General features: G+C 46.4%; 1 protein-coding gene across 5 annotated transcripts in view; it reads left to right on the top strand.

Annotated features, from left to right (window-relative positions):
* Fndc1 (fibronectin type III domain containing 1) overlaps nucleotides 1-21,898 on the top strand; it is a 90,715-nt gene that overhangs the window by 10,694 nt on the left and 58,123 nt on the right. For 2 of the 5 annotated variants that reach the window (XM_045158266.1, XM_045158264.1), the window contains exons 2-4: nucleotides 11,048-11,242; nucleotides 14,264-14,350; nucleotides 14,771-14,839. The exons of 1 other annotated variant lie outside the window; for it this stretch is intronic. In XM_045158266.1, coding sequence (XP_045014201.1) covers nucleotides 11,048-11,242; nucleotides 14,264-14,350; nucleotides 14,771-14,839 — 351 coding nt within the window. The remainder of the gene's footprint in view (nucleotides 1-11,047; nucleotides 11,243-14,263; nucleotides 14,351-14,770; nucleotides 14,840-21,898) is intronic. 2 more of the 5 variants (XM_045158265.1, XM_045158267.1) reach the window with 2 other exon arrangements.

Below are 21,898 nucleotides of genomic sequence, written 5' to 3'. Positions count from 1 at the left end.
CAAGTGGGAAGTGATGAGGAGCAAAGCTATGTTACTGAATATGTTTTCTCTTCACTCCAACTTTCCTCTGAATAAAAAGAAAGAATATGCTAGGCAAACTTTGTTCACAGAAAACCATTCCCAGTTTCGGAAGAGGGCACGGGGAGCGTGAGAGTCAGAAGCTGGGGAGTGCTGGGGCATGCTGTCTTCTGTATAGGAAGTGGTTGTGGCACACATGCCCTCACATTGACTGCTGTCAACCGCGCGATGCGGGTCCATCTTGGACCATGGAAGAGGGCAAAAAAAACGAGACATCAAAATAGAAGACAGACTGGCTGGGCGTGGTGGCGCATGCCTTTAATCCCAGCACTCGGGAAGGCAGAGGTAGGCGGATTGCCATGAGTTCAAGGCCACCCTGAGACTCCATAGTGAATTCCAGGTCATCCTGAGGTAGAGTGAGACCCTACCTGAAAAAACCAAAAACAACAACAAAAATAGAAGACAGACTAGGTGAAAAGAACAGGAGGTTCAATGGATGGGGATGGGGGGGGGGCAAAGGAAGGTTAATGGGAAGGGGTTATGCTCAAAATACATGTATGAAAATTATCAATGAAATGTTGCTACTACTCCTAGAAAAAAACGTGGGCAGTGACACACACCTGAGGTGAAGACCTCTTGGGCCAGCATGTCAGGACCATGCAGGTGGCCTTAGTGGAGGTTGGGACCCCTGCCCTGGTAGACTCCGGCAGCATTGCATGGTGACCCCTGTGTGAGTAACTCGTGTGCCGTGGGCCCAGCACGGATCGGGGTCAGCTTCTACAGTCAAGTGTGAGGCTCATCTCTTTGTTGGACCCGCGACAGCTCGAAAGCCTCTGAGGTGAGCCCTCCACCCACCGAGACAAGCTAGGGTCGGTGGTGCTGACAGAGGAACAGCCTCTGGCAGACTCTGTATAAATGCAGACTGGCAAGTGGTTCCCAGTTAGAGATTTAGCTAGCTTCACCACCGGGCCCCTTGGGAGCTGATGAAACAAAAATGTGATTCACAGGTGTATGCAGATTCCATCCAGAGCCCTCGTGGGCACTTTGGCATGCACACTTGGGAACGTGGCCTTCTAGTCCGAATAAAGTGATGCATTGTTTTTATTTAAAAAAAAAGGAAAAGCTGCTAAATGCTGGAGAGGTTAGCAGAGGAAATTCAGGTTCAGTGACTGGAAAAGTGAGGCGTCTGGGCCCAGCTGGCTCCAGTGTTCACCAGTCAGAGATGCTACAGTTACTCGCCAGGGGTGTCCCCAGACCCTCTTGAGTCTTTCTAGCTCCTAGCTCAGTTGTGTGACACACACCTTGCTGTGTAAATGCAGCAGGGCACCACGGGCGTGGGGGAGAACCCAGCATTGTGTCGGAGACGAGTGAGCAGCACAACCCAGGCCTAAAATCTGCACAGCTGGGCTGGGGTTCCCGGGCTGCCCCTGACCCTGCAGGGGACCCTGGACATCTGCTGGTCTTAATGTTTCTCTGTGACCTGATGACTGTGCTACAGTGACTTCCCCAAGACAGGGACACAGGCTTTGTGTGCCAATCCAGGTCTCTGTGGTGCTTTACAAGGACCGACTCCAGACACCAGAGACCCACAGTCAGCCCTGGAGAACCACAGCCAACTGTGGAAAACAACATTTTATGGCTTTGAAAATGTTAGGAGTCAGGATGTATTATTGTCATCATTATTATTATTGGGGTGTGTGTGGTGTGCACATGTGTGCATGCTTGTGAAATTCAGAGGAAAATGTTGGGAGCACTCCTCCATTCCTCATCTGCATGCTTCCTTGAGGAGTCTTACCCTGGACGCAGAGCTGCCCTTGTATGTCAGGCAAGCTGACCAGTGAATTCCAGTAATTCTCCAGTGTCACAGGAATGCTTCAGACATGTGCTTGACCACACCCAGCTTTTTTTGCATTTATTTTTAATTTTATTTTCTTATTGACAGCTTCCATAATTGTAAACAATATCCCATGACAATTCCCTTCCTCCCCCTCCCCCACTTTCTTCTTTGAAACTCCGTTCTCCATCATATCTCCTCCCCCTCTCAATCAGTCTTTCTTTTATTTTGATGTCATGATCTTTTCCTCTTTTTATGATGGTGTTATGTTGGTAGGTCAGGCACTGTGACCTTGGAAAGTGGGATAGAGATATTTCAGTGCTGAGCACTCCTCTGCCACTTCTCAGCACCATGGTACCTTCTGAGTCATCCCAAGGTCACTGCCATCTGAAAAGAGAAAGTTCTCTAACCAAAAGTGAGAGTAGCATTAATATATGGGTATGAACATTAAGAGAAGTGCTTACTGGGCAGTTTGGTGAGCACAGTACATACATTTAGCCAGACACCAGCAGACATTACATTCCTTAGGCTCATGACTACCCCTGTTGTAGATTTTCAGTACCAGGGATGTATTCCCTCCCTTAGAGTGGGCCTATAGTCAAATTACAGGGCAGTTGGTTTCCCCCGTAACAGACATGCCACTATTGTACCCATTGACTCATTTGGCCTGGCTGGCCAAATATAAGGCTTATAGTGTCCACTGTGGAGTATCTTCACTGGTGATTTCTCTCTCTCCCATTGAGCTGCATGCAGTGTGGTTTTTTTACAGCCTTCTATCAGCTGGTCTACATGGAAGAGATTTTCCACTCAGCTCCAGCAGGATTTCTCAGTGGCCTTGAAGCCCAAGTATGTGGAGCCTTCAGCAATAGGGTCTTACCATCTATTCCTGGTGGGAAACCAAGGGCCTCGGCAATGGCCTATAATGTTTTGGGGGTATCAGGGATCTCCCTGGCCTACAACTCACTGGAAGGTATCCCATCCCTGGCACTGAAGATTTTCTAATAACAATCTGTTTCTCCTAGCTTTTTTATGTGGTGCTACAGATTGAATTTCAAGTGTCTCAGGCCCCCATCCCACGTTTTCATGGCTCATGATTTTACCTGATGAATTGCTGTATAAAGAAAAGAGGTTTACTGAGATCATGTTTTTGGAGACTGAAGCCTAAGATCTCATCCCATGGCCTCTGGTGAGGGCTACCCTCAGCTGTATCTCAGCATGGCAGAGGAGTGAGACGGGACCAGCCTCACACACACAGGGCCAAGCAAATGCAGTGGCCTCATTTTATAACAACTCACCAGAAAGAATCAACCAGGGGGCTGGAGAGATGGCTTAGCGGTTAAGGCACTTGCCTGCAGAGCCAAAGACCCTAGTTCGAATCCCTAGGACCCATGTAAGCCAGATGCACAAGGTGACGCATACATCTGGAGTTCATTTGCAGTGGCTGGAGGCCCTGATGCACCCATTCTCTTTCTTTCTATCTGCTCCTTTCTCTGTCTTTCATTTTCGTTTATAAATAAATAAATGAAATGTTAAAAAAAAAAAAAGAATCAACCAGGGACTACATTAATCTAACTTCCTAACAAGTAACATCACCACCAGCTGGGAACCAAATGCTTAAACACATGACCCGATGGGGGGCATTTACCTTCTATCCACAGGGAGAGACCCAGCCAGTACTTGCTAGTCAGTCAGGTAAATAACCCCAGGAGGTCCATTCTGGACTTTGGTGGGTAATGGATGGGGGAGGGTCTCCTGAAGGGGAAGTGAAGTCATACTGATTCTTACTCTGAGGGGTCAGTACAACCCGATCGTCAGGTCAGTACGGGGTGATTGTCATGTCCAGTAAGGTGGGGGGGGGGATGGGCACATGGGCAGACCACCAGCTAGCGATGTCTGTAAGGGGACTTCTGTTGTCCTGTTTGTCAAGGATTGTTGGTAGAGGGACACCTCTGGCCTCTTCTACTTCATACTCCTCTGGTCCACGGTGAATGGGGAGAGTCTGGTCTCTAATGAGCAACTTTCTCTGCCTGGAAGCATTAATGGCGTAGAAGCCACAGGGTGTGCCTTCCTGGAGGAGACTGCACTTGACTTTACTCTGGAAGCTCTCTGGGTTAGGCCCACGCCTGTTGCCCTCTGGCTTGCATCAGACTCGCAATCCCTTTTGGGTTTGTCTGATGGTGCAGAGCTAGAGAGGTGTAGTAGCAGACAGCTTCAGGTTTGCTGAGATGAACTTCCAGACCAGGCACAGTTATGGAGGAAGGGACTGATTGAAGCTTACAGATCCAGGGGAAGTTCTATAATGGCAGAAGAAGCTGGCCTGTTTTCACAGGACCAAACACACACACACACACACACACACACACACACACACACACACACACAAACACACACACAGAAGCACAAGCCTAAAAGCCACACAGCACAGCACACCCCAGGAACTCCAGCTAGGCACACTTTGCATATCTTTAGATTGAAATCTCAAGCCTACCACCACACCTTAATGTCTGCCCAGTGAAACCACCTCCAGCCAGGTGGCTGCAGATGCAAACTACAAAGTAATAAAACACTGAATATACTGAGGGCCATCTCTTCAAACTACCATATTCCATTCCTGGCCCCCAATAGATTTGTAACCATCACACACTGTAAATTGTACTTAGTTCAATTTCAAAGGTCCCCACATTCTTGACCGATTTAAGATAGTAAGTCCTGAAAAATCAAAACAGTTAAATACTTCCAATATATAAAGGCACAGAGTAAACATTTTCAACTGGTATAATGCATAGCAAGGAGAGACTAAAACAATGCAAACCCAAACAAACATCAAACTTCTGCAGTTCAAGTTCAATATAACCAGAGACTGACAGTCTCCAGATTTTCCAATTCACCCTTCCAGCTGGGCAGAGTAGCCAGGGAACACCTCCATCCTAGGCCAACAGTGACCTCCATGGTAGCCCTTGCACAGACCTGGTCTATCCAAAACATTTTCAGGTCTTCATGCAAACCATGGTCCATCTTCCAAAGGCTCTTTCAGCCTATCAGGGCATCATGCCCTGCCTCATGCCGCATCTCAGCAGCGGCTCCTGGAACCATGGGCAATTCACGACCACTTCTCACATTTTTCATACTTCTGAAACCAATACCAGGTGTGCAGGACACAGCCATATTCTTAATTCAGGGACAAAATAAATTATAACCTTGAAAAGCAGGTTCCTTCTCTACTCAGCTCTTCCCAAAAGTATTTGCATTTCTATGATAGTCTTTCCTTAGGCATCCTTTCCATAGTAAAGCAATTGGACCATCTTCCTTTAAGATTGCTAATGTGTTTGACAATAGCAGATTCAGTAACCTAAAACCAGTCTCAGTGCCTATAATTTTAACTTGTTTGAGGTTTTCCAGCTTAAAATCTTAAATCTCTCAGTCCAATATCTCTAGCCAAGCACATCAGTCCATTACAAATTTAACCTTGATCAACCTCTCTGGGCCTGGGCAGCAGGATGCAGCCAGCCCTTATGCCAGTAGCCCAGTTCCAACAAAGTCCTCTGTAGTCTTTCCTTCCCCTTAGAAAGCTCATAAGCCAAGCCTCGAAGTCTAATACTGCCTGTACTTAGCATTTTCAAACTTGCAGCAGAATAGTCCATAAAACTTGGCTTACCACTCCAGAAGGCATCTTCAGTGGCAAGCACCAAGTCCATACCCATTCCTCCAAAACAAAAGTTCCAAAAGACCAACATCCACATGGTCAGGTTCATCTCACCCCACTCTTGGTACCAACTTCTGTAGCAGACAGCTTCAGGTTCGCTGAGATGAACTTCTAGACCAGGCACAGTTAGGGAGGAAGGGATATTTATTGAAGCTTATAGATCCAGGGGAAGTTCCATAATGGCAGAAGAAGCTGGCCTGCCTTCACAGGACCAAACACACACAGAGAGAAGCACAAGCCTAAAAGCCAAAAGCCACACAGCACAGCACACATCAGCAACTCCAGCTAGGCACACTTTGTATATCATTAGATTGAAATCTGAAACCCACCACCACACCTTAAGATCAGCCCAGTGAAACTGCCTCCAGCCGGGTGGCTGCAGATGCAAACTACAAAGTAATAAGATACTGAATATATTGGGGGCCAGCTATTCAACCTACCACAAGAGGGAATACTGAAGCGGCAAGTGTGGTGATGGTGGTAGCCCATTTGAGTGCATTCTCTGACTTCTTTCTTCATTTGGTGTTGAATTCAGATGTTCAAAATAAACACATTTATGTCCCATGCTTCAAATTCAGGAGATGCTGCTTTATGCACTTACCAGGTGAAGTAAAGCTACTAAGTGATTTGTTATGTATTGATCTAATAGAAACATGCGGTCCCTTTTCTTTTGCTTGCCCACAGGTACCCCATTGCCCCTTTCACATGTAACAGACAGTAGTAAGAATCAGTGATTATCCAGCATAGTGTGGCTAGGCCTTGGGAGAACCAAAGAGTAACACAAACCTACTTTTCAGATGTGGTTTTCAGGTCAAACTAACGTTCAGTTACATAAGTTGAGTACACAGTGAGTACTCGGGAGAAAAAGCACAGAATAAATAGCAATTTTTTTTGGATCATTAGTATGCCGGTAATTGCCTCAGAAAATATTTGCTTCTTTCCAGTCAACATTTTATCCGTGGGTTTCCCCACAGCTGCAGATTTTAGCTTCAGGATCTAAAATGATTCTGTCAGTGGTAGCTGTTTGGTGCAGACCCAGAAATGGGAAAAAAACAACAACAACAACAAAAAAGAAAGTTGCTTGTTTATCAGCTGCTCTTTGTGTTCGGATGGTAAATAGCATGTAGATCACACTTGAAATATCATCCAGTGCATCTAGTATTTATCGAATGCTGACCACGTTCCAGCACTTTTCATGAGATGGCATTTTTGGCTCAGAGCAGTCTGCTTCAAAATTACAGCAGAGAAAATTCAAAGTAACAGAGAAAATTCCCCCCACCTTTCCTCTTGGGTGAGGGGTGTTCTGGCAATCTCTCCTCCCTCTGCCTCTTGTCCTTTTCTGCTTCGTGGTTCCCCCACCCCCAGTTACCTTTCTTTCTCTTTTCACCTACCTAGAGACTCAACTGAAGTAACTATAGTTTTTTTAAAAAAGGAGACAAAACAGATAAACTAACAAAAGCAACATCTTTGAATCCAGAAAGAATGTGGGATGTCCATTTCTTGAAATAGGTTATCACTTGCCGTGTCTTATATAGGCACTTGCGTTGGAGACCCCTGGGTTGACCTCATTGTCTGGTCTCCTTTCCTTCAGATGGTTTCCATAAGACTTGAGTATCTCAGTGGATGATGGATGTCAAGACAGGACTAAATGAGAAGCTGGGGAAGAGGCAGGTGAGGTGCAGTGCCCTGTCGTCTCTGGAATGGACCTTCTAGATGTTGGTCATTCTGGGCCTGAGGATTTAGCTCTGCTCTCAGGCTTCCCAAGGTTGTTCATTAGCCCTGGAGATGTTTCTTGAGGCCTGTGTGTGGAAGACAGAGACGCTCTGAGGACAGTCATCGTAAAGGCATTTTACCCTGTCTTGATTACTGACAGATGCACACAACGACCTTAAACTAAACTGCCCTTCCAAATCCACATTTGGACTTAAAAAACGTTTTTGTAAAAATTTATTTGCAAGCATAGAAGGTAAGAGAGAGAGAGAGAGAGAGAGAGAGAGAGAGAGAGAGAGAGGGAGGGAGGGAGGGAGAATGGGTGTGCCAAAGTCTATCACTGCAAATGAACTCCAGATGCATGCACCACTTTGTGCATCTGGCTCTATGTGGGTACTGGGGAATCGAACCCAGCCAGTCAGGCTTCGCAAGCAAGCTTCTTTAATTGCTGAGCCATCTCTCCAGCCCCCACACTTCAGACTTCTGACCCAGACTGGCCCTTGATGGTACTCTTGGGTAAGCCCTGGAGTTTGGTTCTAGATTGATGTGGGTACTGATGTGTCCTTGTTTTCCATTCCCAAATAAGCCAGCACATCTCACCGGAGCCATGGCATGGGGTGTCAAACTTGATGATGCCTGGGTACCTGAAAGATTGCCAATAGTAGCATTTTCCCACTTGGTACCTGGCCAAACATTCTTACATCTCGACAAAAGTTTACTGGAGCGAACTGTGACTCTGACTGGGCTGTAGGGTGACGTGGCTTGAGTCAGCAGATTTGAGTTGGCTGCTGCTCCCGTGGGGCACCTCACCATCTGTCTCCATTCAAAGACAGCCTTGGATGGGGTGATGGGGCTGGACGTAGACAGGCAATTCTTCTTACTTATCCCTGACGTCCCTTCGGCTACAGTTCAAGCTCGTTTCCTCAGGTTGCACCTGTGGGAGTGAAAAGCAGTTTGTCACGGTCCCACCTGTCCTGTACATGTTCCGTGAAGTCACCCTCAGTGGCCGCTCTGTTATACTCTATAATTCCCATGCTACGGACACTTGGGCTTGCCTTCTTCTGCCACAGACAGAGTTCACAGACTAAACAGCTTTCCAGGGTGCGCCCGAGGTCACCACACAGTAAACTATGGCAAAAGGCTTTGCACGTTAGCTGTGTAACAGACAGCAGGGGCAGTGCCAAGTTTGCAAGAATATTTCAAAGGGGGCTGAGCCAATACTACTGGGGCCTGTCACCTGAGCCACCTGGGAAGCTGAGGCAAAAGGATTGGGGGGACGTTTAAGGTCTGTCTGGGTTATGGAGTGAGTTCAAGTCCAGCCTGGGCAACTTAGTGTGACCTTGATTTGAAATAAGACGTTTAAAAGGGGGAGGCTGGCGAGATAGAAGGCTTGGTGGTTACGTGCACTTCCTGTGCAGGCATGAGTGCTTGAGGGGACCTGAGGCCACCCAAGTTTAACTGACAAAAACAAGCTGAACATGGCCACATGGCCCTGTAACCCTAGTCCCATAGGGGAACAGAGACCCAGGAATTGCCGGAGCATGAAAAACAAAAAGTCAAGCTTTAGGTCAGCTAAAGACTCTGGCTTAGGGCTGGAGAGATGGCTTAGCAGTTAAGTGCTTGCCTGTCAAGCCTAAGGACCCCGGTTCGAGGCTCGATTCCCGAGGACCCACTTTAGGCAGATGCACAAGGGGCACATGCATCTGGAGTTCCTTTGCAGTGGCTGGAGGCCCTGGCGCGCCCATTCTCTATCTATCTATCTATCTATCTATCTATCTATCTATCTATCTATCTATCTGTCTGTCTGTCTATCTGCCTCTTTCTCTCTCTGTCTTTCGCTCTCAAATAAGTAAATAAAAATCAAAAATAATTTTAAAAAAAAGACTCTGGCTTAAAGTAAATGGGTGGAAGAGGGATGGATCGGGGTACCCCGTTTTCCATTGTGAGCCACCACAGGTGAGCGTACCCCCACATGGGGCATGGTGAGCACACATACACACGCAGAATGTTCACCCCTCATCCAGAACCGGGAATGCCCTGGCAGGTGAGGGGGGGGGCTGGAATGGGTCGCAAGGTCATTCTCACCCACCTGTCTTGTTCCAGCATGCACGATGTTCATTAGGAAGTGTGCGAATGACTGGGTGCTGGGGAATTGAACCCAGGCCATCAGGCTTTGCAAACAAGTGCGTTTAACCACTTGAGCCATCTCTCCAAATCCTTTTTTGGGTTTTACAGGCCTTACAGTTTGGAATATCTGTGCAAGAGTAGGCTTTTCTTAAGGGGTCATTGGAAATGAACTGTGAAGAGCAGTGGTATTCACACATTATTCACTCTTTCATTTCCTTCCTGGGAAGAAATAGCCACCCGAGCTTCTCTTTATGGACGTTGAGTATCGTACTTGGTTTCTACACAGCTTTTGGTCAGGGTGAGACATTGGATCCCTGGGAATGATTCCCCCAGAAGTTTCTTATTGGCAGAGAAAAATCATAGCAGAGTATCAAGTATCACTCATTTTCAATGCCAAGGAAGTGATTGGCATGCTTTCGTAGTCCAGAAGTCGCTTGTCTGTGTTTTTCCCCAGCCAGGCTATTGGTGCCCGGATGTGGAGTGGGCAGGCAATGTCTCGTGACCTTGGCCATGCACATTCTCTAATGTTGCGCTTTTGCTTTCAGAGTGGACTTCCTTCCTCTCACACTTCAAAAACCATCACATCCATCCTCTTTAGTCATGCTGGAAATTTCTCCAATTCATTTCTCCTGTGTCAGTCCTTTCCTCCAGAGGCAGTGGGCCAAGGTCGCGAGGAGAAATGAGTGATATATGTGAATCACCTGTGTGTACGCCATTCAGAGTTTTCATTCAGTATTAAAATCTTTCTCCTGTGAGGTTCCAAATGCATTTTCCTCAATGCAATTAAGTTTAAGGTTTTTCTTTCTTAGGTGATTTTTTTTTTTTTTTTTCTGAAAGTGTCTTGAATCATGAAGCGGTCATTTTCAGATCCAAGTTTGCCTAAGTCTGTTTGACTGTTGCAGCTGTTGTTTGAATGTCTAGCATGTGTGGACGTGGTCTTCCACCGTGGTGTAGGTGACGCAGTGAGCGGAGAGATTTGGATAGAAAAAATGTTTGGCAATTTTGAAAGTCCCCCCCAAATTATTAAAGCTTCATAACTAAAAGATACCATGGTGCTTCTTTAGGTCACATTTTTTTTTTCTGGGAAAAAAGTATGGAAATATTTAAATTAGGTATGTGTATCTAAAACCCAAGTTTTACCTCCCTTTGAAGCCGGTGATGATCTTGGCTTATTTCCTCTGTGAAAGTGAAAAATTCTATCACTTCACTTTGATGTACTAGGTAGCCTTTCTAATCATGACGGTTACTTTATGCTTTGCAGAGGCATTTAAAAACTTGCCTAACTTATTACATACAGTATGAAGAACTCAGCATCTAAACGCTGTTCAGAATATGTCCAATTATGAATTTGTTTTTCTTGCCCTGGCATGTCAGCATAGCCTAGGCGGAGAGTGCCCAGAGTTTATTTTGATTTGGTTCCCATTTGGTTTAAATTTACCACCCACAGTTATCCAAAATACAGAAAAGCTTGTGGGATTGGCATGTTTGTTTTGCTGTGTACTGTGACAATGTGCAAACATGACTGCACTCAAAGTCTTCAGGGCCAGACAGAGTAAATGCCATTTACGTCTTTGCTAATCATCTCGGAGAACCTCTGAGAAATTCTTTTCCCAACCTGCCATTGCCGTAAGTTGATAGTTGCGCTGTTTGCATAGTGGACCACCCACTGAAGCCAAGGCGCGTGAAACTGCTGTCCACTAAAATGGGCCTGAAGGTCACGTGGGATCCTCCCAAAGATGTCTCCAGTAGACCTGTGGAGCATTACAGCATTGCCTATGGGAAGTCACTGAAAAGTCTTAAGCACATCAAGGTGAATGCGGAGACCTATTCCTTCCTTATTGAGGATGTGGGTAAGTGACGCCACACCCTTGTTCCCCTTCAGAGTTCACTGTAAATCGACCCTCTCAAGTACCTTCATAGCATAACTACTGTGATGCAGAACATGGCTGGGCTCACGGGGCCTGAGTTTCTCTGGATATGGGTAGCTAACCTCGGAGACTCTCCTCATGAGGCCTCTTAGTTTCATCTTGCTGCCTCCTCAGGACTCCTGTCCATGTGTTTGAGCTCAATATTCCTTTCTACACTATGAAATAATTAGCAGTTTCCAGTTTCTGAAGTGCTCTGGAAAAGATACTGTTATTATTATTATTATTATTTTGTCTTATAGAAACTTGACTACAAGACAGTGTAGTAGCCTAATCTGGAGATTTCTAACCTATAAACCATTTTATAATAGGGATTACTTAAGTACAGCTGACCCTTGAATAGCACAAATTGGAATTGGAATTGTGTGTGTCCACTTCTACTTATTGTGACAAGTTGAAAAATTTGAAGAGCTGCAAAGACTAGCAGTATCAGAAAGTTAAGAAAAAGTCAGACTTGTCAGAAGTATATGTAAGTAAATAGTGCCTGCTCTCCTTTTCTACCACAAGAAGTTAAAATTTATCACAACTTATGCATGCAACAACTTACAAATCGCAGCTGAGAAGCAGGTAAGCGAAGGCATTAAAAAGTCACTCGAGGGCTGGAGGGATGGCTTAGCGGTTAAGGCACTTGCATACAAAGCCAAAGGACCCAGGTCCGATTCCCCAGGACCCACGTTAGGCAGATGCACAAGGGGGCGCACGTGTCTGGAGTTCATTTGCAGCGGCTGGAGGCCCTGGCACACTCATTTTTTCTCTCTCTTTCTCTGTCCAATAAATAAAAATAAAATATATTTTTTAAAAAGTCACTTGAGCAGTACTGCCCCACTGTCATAATTTCACAGCCTCATTCTGTGGCTCCAGTGGTGAGTCCACATTGCACGTGTCCATGCCACGACACCACGCGTGACGCACGCCCTCGTGTGAGTACCTTGTTTCCCCAGGACATTACACAACCTATCTTATCAAGCACCGTTCTCTCATTGTTCTTGCTTATCTTTCCCAACCTATGATACACATGACGTGCAAATGCGTGTAACTTACCTGCTTATAACGGGTCAGGTTACAGGCAAGCTCTTAGGAGCCACATTGAGTGAGAGGCAAACATTATATGCAGATTTTCAACTGTATAGCGGTTACTAAGGGTTGACTATAACACCTTCACACATTGAAGTTTAAATTTAATTTGATTGTGGAGGTTGGGAACATTTCCCATCTTGCCTCAGTGTGTACTGTCTTCAAAGTGCAGCTTTGGGGCGGGGGGGGGGACACTTTACTTTTGACATGCTATTTCTAAACTGCTCTTTCTTCCCCTGACACTTCTTTGACCCTATCTACCATCATGTTGGGGGTCCAAGTTTGAGACAGACCACAAGGAAGTCACATGTTTAGCATAGAGACAACCAGGTGTTCTTAGTACCACGTTAGCATTCTGATCACGAACAGCTCACGGCTTCTCGGAACCACTGCCCTGGCTCCCAATCCTTACTCCTCCTGCATGGTAGCATTAACTTTCTGGGTAACTGAGCAGAACATGTATAAAGCGATTAAGAAAGTGGCCAGCTTCCCTTCCTCCTGGCTTCAGCTAGGCACGCACTTCCTTGAATGTCTTCCACATCTCTGTGATCCCCTGTGTCCAGCTGTGAGGTTAAATGGAGATTCTGTTGGATCAAAGACACAAACAGGGTCACATTAGCTCAAACGTTGGGTTGTTATGATTGCTGGAGAGAAGAAACCCACATGAAATAGAGCCGCAGCACTTGCTAAACAAATAGAATCTCCCGAACGTTCTCTGGATTACACGTGAGCCCAGAGCGGAGACAGTGCTGGGTCAAGCACGATTCCACGCTCTATCAGAATGTGAAATGCTTCTCTGTTAGCTGAACAGGCCAGGCCAGGCCTCAAACACCGCCAGGCCCTGCTGTAGTCAGACAGAAGTAGGCTTGAGCCCAGCAGGTGCCCCACAGAGTGGCATTCTAGCCCCTGGTCCTGAGCTCAAGCACTGAATGGGGTTTTGTTTAAAGGAATGGCCCTGGCTTTGAGAAATGCATCACCATTAATGCTTCTGAGAGAGAGCGAACTCTTACCTCCCCAGCCCACCATCCTGTACCTACAGCGCCCACGGACTTGCATCGCTTCAAGGAACGGGCACCTTCACTTACCTGTCACAGACAAAGTTTATTTAGAGGAAGACCAGTGGTGTTATACTTTGTTTGCGAAAGCTGTGGTTTTCTTTGTAATGTGGCCTCTGGACTTTCTTCTGAATCTCAACAACTTTTGAATCTCAGCCAAGGAGACCTCAGTTATTTGACCTTGAACCTAAGACCAAAGTCAAAAAGTGAAGCCTAATTATTTCAAGATTAGCATTTCCAAGATTCCTGGAAATATTTTTTGTAGCTTGTTGTTGAAATAGTAAAAAACCACATGCAGATATAGCTCGAGGAACATTTTACTATGAAACAGAAAATTCATGAACCTTGATGTAGTTCAACATAGATCTCCTATGAGCTATATTTTATGTTTCACTGACATTTTTTTTTTTTTTCCTGGAGATTTCCACTTGGAGCTTCTGTGTGGAAACATTATTGCTCATTTCTGACACTATATGTTCAAATACTAGCTAGTGAACTGTGAGTTCCTATTTCCCCTACTGATTTTGCATTACACACCTCATAATCTCTCATTATTAGCTGCTTGGAAACCTAGGTTTATTACCCTTGCCTTGTAAGTGGTCCTAAATTAAAGGTGTTCTTTGGGTCAGCTGTGATTCAATTGTATGAGAAGCAAGTGAGTTCAGTAAAAATCCAAGACAAAGCTCCCAGTAGGCTTGCTACTTAATTCAGGTCTTTGGTATTTGGTGGGAACTGATGTAAGGAGGAGGACTAGTGGATGGAAGCGTGCCTTCCCGGAGGTGTGAAGCGGGGGCTTGATGTGACCCCTGTGTTGCAGAGCCTGGGATAGTGCACTTTGTGCTGGTCACGGCAGAAAACCGCAATGGAGTCAGTCGCCCGGTTTACAGAGCCGAGAGCCCACCCGGTAAGTCCGACCTGGAACCGCAGGCTGTGTTTCCTTCCTTAGTTTGGGGGGACCTTCCCTCCCTGCTTCTTCATGCCAAGCCAACATTAGAATTATTAAAGGGTTCCTGAACATTGCAGACGTGCGTAGCGAGCCCAAAGATGGAAAACCAAGAGGAACTGTCCCCAGATTTAGATGTAGTAACTTACTAGCATCTTGTCTGAATGAATGATTTCTAGCACCCACTGAGCCCAGTCACCAGCAGGAGACTCCAAAAGTGCATTGTCCCTAAAGTGTAGGTGTGAAATCACTCACAGGGCCTGAGCAGCTCCTCCCAGAGCCTGCAGAAAGATCCCTTCACGACGCCTTAAGGACGTGCTGAACTATGGGAAGCCGCGCAGACCTTGTTTCTAACTGTCCAGTTGCATTTTCCTGATTTAGGAGGTGAATGGCTCCAGAGTGATGGTTTTCCCATTAAGGGTCCAGCACCATATAATGAGACCGTCACAGGTACTTCTTGCTCATTCCGTTCATGTCCTCACTGAAGCCACCACCTCGCCAGAGGCCTGTGCTTCTGTTACACACATGTGCTCACAAGCCTTCATCTTGTTCCCATCGCTACACTAACGCACATGCTGCCCCGTCTCGGCCAGTGTGCCCCGTGCCTGATGGCCCCCACTGCAGCTGGTGTCACTCGTTGGTCCATGTCCCTTCATGTCCTCGCGTGGGGCAGCGTCTGTGTGTGCATCTGGAGAGACTGTCACCCTGCGAACTGGCAAATATGGTGGCTGAGATGGCAGTACCGGCTCGTTTAGAAATTTCCTAAGCTTTTATCTACGGATGCATGGTATACGTGGCTGGGACCCACAAAAACGATGGCTCTTTCTGGCAACTGGGTTGTATCACATCTTGCTCCCTCCTCCGACACCTTTGGACATTTCATGGTATGTGAGGTCTTCCATCTCTGCTCCATATTTGTGTGTGTGTGTTTTATCATGTGGGCATTGATGTTGTCTGGTTGTATTGCTTTTCTTGTGTTGAGAGAAGTATTGATACTTCTTGTGTGCTGTTTCTTGAATGTATCTAATTTATGGTTAAAAAAATGCATGATGGATGCAATTATTTTAGAATGTGGTTGGGCATGGCAAGAAGTCATGCTTTATTTTTATGTACCCTGCATTGAAACACAATGAAGCACAATGAAACTGTATCTGTTGAGAGGAAGGTGAGTATATTGAAGATAATGATGGTAATATGTTCCTTCAATTAGTTTTGCTGGCTGGGTGTGGTGGTACACATCTTTAAATTTTTTTAAAAATTTATTTATTTGAGAGCGACAGACACAGAGAGAAAGACAGAGGGAGAGAGAGGGAATGGGCACGCCAGGGCTTCCAGCCTCTACAAACGAACTCCAGATGCACGTGCGCCCCCTTGTGCATCTGGCTAACGTGGGACCTGGGGAACCGAGCCTCGAACCAGGGTCCTTAGGCTTCACAGGCAAGCGCTTAACCGCTAAGCCATCTCTCCAGCCCAGTACACATCTTTAATTTCCACACTTGGGAGGCAGAGGTAGGAGGATCACAGGTCAGCCTGGGTTTGAGTGAGACGCTACCTTGAAAAAAACAAAACAAAAAGTTAGTTTCTCTGGTGCAGAGAATTGTCAAAATCCCTTCTGTGAAAGGAGGAAGGAAGAAGAGCCTGGCTGCAGAGAGACGTGGTATGTTCTTCCACAGATCTGTTGGACTGGGGGTGCTGTAATGGAAAATTCTTGTAGGTAAAGGTATGCAAGTTGGAAGAAAGAGCTAGACATGAGCTCAGGAATCCTGTCTAGTGTGATTCTTGAGGTAGAGGAAGCGCACAAGAAGCAGAGGATTGCGAGAGAGACAAGCAGGGGCCAAGGATGAGACTTGAAAGTCACTGAGGTCGGCGGGGCGCGGTGGCGCACGCCTTTAATCCCAGCACTCCGGAAGCCCAGGTAGGAGGACCATTGTGAATCCAAGGCCAACCCGGGACTGCAGAGTGAGTTCCACATCAGCCTGGGCTAGACCAAGACCTTACCTCGAAGTTAATCAATCAAAAAAACAACAACAACAACCAGAAAAGCACTGACAACATGGTAATTCACTTGCAGGGGCTTTGATCTAAGACCCCAGTGGATTCTTGAAACCATAAGTAGTTCCTAACTCTATAATGCCACGCTTTCGTCCCTATGTATAAACCCATGAATGATCATTTTAAACTAATGAAGGAGGTACAACAAGAATTTAACAATAACTACACTGAAAGAGAAGAGCTGTAACAATGTACTATAGTCAAAGTTATGTGGATGTGAACTTTTCCGCATCCCCTGAGATAGCTTATTGCGCTGCATTCACCCTTCTTAGGATGGTATGGGATGACATGACGTGTAGGTGAATTAGGCCTGTGAGGTGTTGCTTGAACAAAAACGTGGGACACTACAATATCAGAGATGAACCTAGAAAGCTACTGAAGGACTAACAAGATGGTGTTGTGTACGCGATGGATACACCGGACTGAGGGACAGTTCATGCGCTCTTCAGGACGGACACTAGCCCTCTGCAGGATGCAGTGGGGTAGTGTGAGATTTTGTCACATTTTTGTGCATAACAGTGTGCAATTTAAAATCTATGAGTTATTTCTGGAATTTTCCATTTAATGTCTTTGGATCACAGTTGACTACAGGTAACTGAATCTTGGAAAGGGAAAGTTTGGATCAGAGGGGGCTACTGCATGCCTAAGATAAGTGCAAAGCAGGAAAGGTTGTTTATTTCAGATATGTTGACTCCAGCAGTAAACATTTTACTGACAGGTATACATGCCTTGTATTTGAATCTTACATTTGTGTTTTAAATATTTATTTTATTTTATTTTATGCTCATAAATTTGTTCTTAATGGTATTAGTTTTAGAAGAAATATTTTCTGGCTCTTTCATAGGTAATCAGTTTCTTATGCCTTTAATAGAAACTCATGAGTGTGCTCATAGTGTGCATGTGCGTGTACACAGGCATGCACGTGACCTTCCTGCATTTTGATGATCTTTGAGCCTTCCCAGTGGCCACCAGCATCTGAAAAGAGAAGCTTCTCTAGCCAAAAGTGAGAGTGGCGTTAATGGGCACAAATATAAATATTTAGACGGTAATTTGGAGGGCATAATATAGTCATGTAGCCCGGCAATAGTGATAGCTTCCTCCCCCTCGAATCCATTCTTTTATTTCATTGAAAACAAAGATTTCATTTCCAATTCCAGAAGGTCTCTTTTTGGCTGTCTCAGCCCTACCTGGGCCAAATACTCCACCTACAAATATGACTTTAGTTACTTAATCTAGTTGTTCAGCGCCTGTGGGTTTTCCAGGCTCAGGTCCAAGTAATTGCTAGCATGAATAGACAAGATAGACAAGGGCTCACACCAGAATAAAACTTGTTCTGGTAGGAAAAATTAACAAGCAAAAAAAATATAATTCTGGGGAGATAGTTTAGCAGTTTAGGCACTTGTGAGGACCCAGGTTCGATTCCCCAGTACCCATGTAAACCAGTTGCCCATGGTGGTGCATGCATCTGGAGTTTGTTTGCAGTAGCTGGAGGCCCTGGCATGCCCATTCTCCCTCTCTCAAATAAATCAATAATAAAATGTTTTTAAAATTACAAAAAATAATGCATACAACTTCTTTGTTTTCTAAGTCTGCCACAAACTGGGAAGTTATCCAACAGAAATATGTTTCCAGTGGTTGTGGAGTCTGGAAGTCCAAGAGTAAAGGGTAGCCAGGTTTAGATTCCCCCGGGGCTTTGGTCCTTAGCTTATAGGTGGCCACCTTCCCACCATGTCCTTACAGCTTCCCTCCATGAGCACCTGTGCTCGTATTGCCTTCTGCTCTAAGGACACTAGTCAGATTGGATCAGTGCCCAACCAAAGGGCTTCCTTTAAACCTGTAACACCATTTATTTATTTATTTGCAAGGAGGGAGGAAGGGAGAGAGGGAATGAACTAGGGCCTCTAGCCTCTGCAGACCAACTTCAGACACATGCCCCACTTAGTGCATCTGGCTTGATGTGGGTCCTGGGGAATTGAACCTGGGTCATTGGGCTTTGCAGACAAGTGTCTTAACCACTGAGCCATCTCTCCAGCCTCCCCTCATAACACCTTTCTAAAGGCTGTAGCCCTAAATATAGTCTCTGAGATGCTGGGGCTAAGACTTCGACATGTGAACTTTGGCAGGTGGTGGGGGGGACACAATTAAACCTAGATGATCTGATCACAAGTTACTTCAGAGGTAAAAGTTCACACTGTGACGTAGAATAAGAAGACAGGAGAGCTGGAGGTTTGGGAGCCTGATGATAGGATGGTGGACGTCAGTGATGAAGCCAGATGAGGAGGAGGAAGAGAGTCCTGGAGGTTGAACAGGACTTAAGTGACTCTCAGGCTGGTCATTAGTCCAAATATGAAAAATTCTGGACACAGAGATGATAGACTAAACAAATCCACAGCTTCTGGGCCAAGGTATCAGCTTCTATCTTTGTATTTCATAATGGCTGCTGCGCAAGGTTGCCACGTGTCTCAGCGTCTGTCCCGGCCCGTTGTAGTTAGCCTGTCATTTCTGGAACGAAACACCCAGCCAGAAAGAGCTTATGGGAGGAGAGGACATGATCAGGAAGCAGTCACATCCGGGGATGGAAGTAGTCTTAAGTACGAAGCTTGGCTAATAACCCAAGGTTCGCCCAGGCACCCAGTGGTACACCTCCTCCTCCCAAGTTGCCATCAGCTGGGGATGGAGCATGAGGCCATGCCCCATCACAAACACTTGAGGCCATGGGGGACATTTTGCATTCAAACCACCACATGGCCTGTGTTCTCCTCGTTCTAGCGGATGCTCCTGCTTCCTGTTCCCCTGAGGATAATGGGGATTAGGTGCCCTCCCTCATCTCTCTTTGATGACTTCCTTCTCTCATTCCCTTGCGCTGAGGAGAGCTGAGTCACCATTTTTACGAAAGCCAGCTTTGTTTGCAGAGTTTTCACAAGTGCAACATGGGGCTGTTGGGGGCGGGGGGTGGCTGAGTTGGTAAAGTGCTTCCTGCCTAAAGGCCTGACTTTAAGCCCCTAGCACCAGAATAGCAGCCAGGTTTGGCAGTGTGCACTGGAGCTGGGGCCGTAGAGACAGAGTGGCCCCTAGCCTTGGGGCTAGCTTGTCTGGATGAATCAGGGAGCATCACAGTCGGTGAGAGACCATGACTCAAAAACTAAGGTGGAACGTGATTGAGGGAGATACTAACAGCAACCTCTGGCCTCCGCACACATATACATACATGTACACAAGCACCCATACACACGTATGTGCCCCCAGGCATACAAACATACATATACACATACATGCATACCACATGCAAAACAAACCACAATGAGGGGCTGGAGAGATGGCTCAGTGGTTAAGGTGCTTGCCTGCAAAACTTAAGGACCAGGGTTCAATTCCTCAGGACCCACATAAAGTCAGATGCACAAAGTGACACATGCGTCTGCAGTTTGTTTGCAGTGTCTGGAGGCCCTGATGTGCCCATGATCTCTCTCTATCTGCCTCTTTATCTCTTTCTTTCTCTCTCTCTTTTTGAGGCAGTGTCACACTCTAGCCCAGGCTGACCTGGAATTCCCTAAGCAGTCTCAAAGTGTGCTTGAATTCTCAGCAATCCTCCTGCCTCTGCCTCTCCAGTGCTGGGATTAAAGACGTGTGCCACCACACCCAGCTTTCCTTTTCCTTTTCTGTCTGTGGCCTTTGTGAGCTCTCGGGAAGCATGTGTGAGTGTGTGTTTAGAAATGGACATACCTCTAAGGGGGAGTCACAAGCAGTGTGTGGCTGACTCATTCATCAGAAGCAGTGCCACCTGAAGATGCTGTTTCCACCCCATGTGGGGTGGATTGGGCAAGGGGTGGAGAACCAGTGGGTGGGCTTCGAGGATGGGCTAACCCTGAGCTCTGTTGCAAGTGTCTCCAATCAGAATGACATGGGTGAAGCCGGGCATGGTGGCGCATGCCTTTAATCCCAGCACTCGGGAGGCAGATGTAGGAGGATTGCCGTGAGTTCAAGGCCGTCCTGAGATTACAGAGTGAGTTCCAAGTCAGCCTGGACTAGAATGAGAACCTACCTCGAAAAACCAAAGAAAAAAAAAAAAAAGAATGACATGGGTGATGGCAACTGGCATCATATAGATAAGCTGCTGCCACAAAAGGGTCACAGAGATGCCAGCTTTGCCTACACAGTGGGGAAACAGAGGACATACCTCTCAGAGGGAAAGTGAGCCATGAAAACTGAGACAGAGCCACACAGACAATGATAGAGTCTTTTGAAATCATTTTTTAAAATTATTGTTATTTTTTAAAATTTTATTTATTTATTTATTTGAGAGCGACAGACACAGAGAGAAAGACAGATGGAGGGAGAGAGAGAGAGAATGGGTGCGCCAGGGCCTCCAGCCTCTGCAAACGAACTCCAGACGCGTGCGCCCCCTTGTGCATCTGGCTAACGTGGGACCTGGGGAACCGAGCCTCGAACCGGGGTCCTTAGGCTTCACAGGCAAGCGCTTAACCGCTAAGCCATCTCTCCAGCCCAATTATTGTTATTTTTGAGAGAGAGAGAAAGAATAGGTGTGCCGGGACCTTCAGCCTGCTGCAAACAAACTTCAGGCATACGCTCCCGTGTAGCACGTGTGCAGCGTTGCATCACTGGGCATCTGGCTATGTGGGACCCGGAGATTTGAACATGAGTTCTCAGGCTTCTCAGGCAAGTGCCTGAACCCCTAAGCCATCTCTCCAGCTCGATAGAGCCTTTTTGATTCCTGTGGAGGCAGCAAGGGCTTTATCTGTGATGGGCACAGAGTTCTCTACTATCACCAATGCTCTGTCATTGGCGAGTGACTTGGCTTTCTGTGGCACAGCACGGCCTCAGACCCACACGGTCTGTGTAGGCATGCCCTGTGATGTCGTGCGGTGACGTCACCTGACAGCACATTTCTCAGAGTGTGTTGCTGTTGTTAAGGGTCACGTGATTGCACTGTGAATGCCAGGTGTGTTGAAGAAGAGTTTTGTGAATCCTGGGGTAGAGGTGCAGGGCATAGGGCGTGTGTCAAGGGTTTGTGAGCATGCAGGCCTGCTCGTTCAGACAATGAGGAGGGGAAGGGGTTAACTCTGGTAAGCTTTGTGGTCAGCACAGTGGGCCACCAGGTTGGTTGGTAGGACAACCCATGGACACGTCAATGCTGTAGACTGAGTCACACCTTCTGCTGGCATTGTGAAGAGTGCCAATTACTCTAACTCGAGGAACTGATCCTGTTGGATGGTGAAAGCAGTCAACAATATCTTTAGTTCATGATGCCAAAACAGTCACCTGGGAATAGGCAACTCATATTCGTCAGCCAGAAGGATTTCTGTCAATAAGTCATCTTTTGTTCTCGACCTGGTTCACCTGAAAGCACAGAGGTGAACTCTGTGACACTTCCACACCCAGGGCTGTCACTTAGAGCATATATCTAAGGAAGAAAGGATTCCAGTTTTGTCATAAGTTGTG

Source organism: Jaculus jaculus, chromosome 9 (genome assembly GCF_020740685.1).
Source record: "Jaculus jaculus isolate mJacJac1 chromosome 9, mJacJac1.mat.Y.cur, whole genome shotgun sequence".
NCBI classification, from domain to species: Eukaryota; Metazoa; Chordata; class Mammalia; order Rodentia; family Dipodidae; genus Jaculus; species Jaculus jaculus.
The sequence above is the reverse complement of the archived record's forward strand: the minus strand, read 5'-3'. Positions and strand labels throughout refer to the sequence as shown.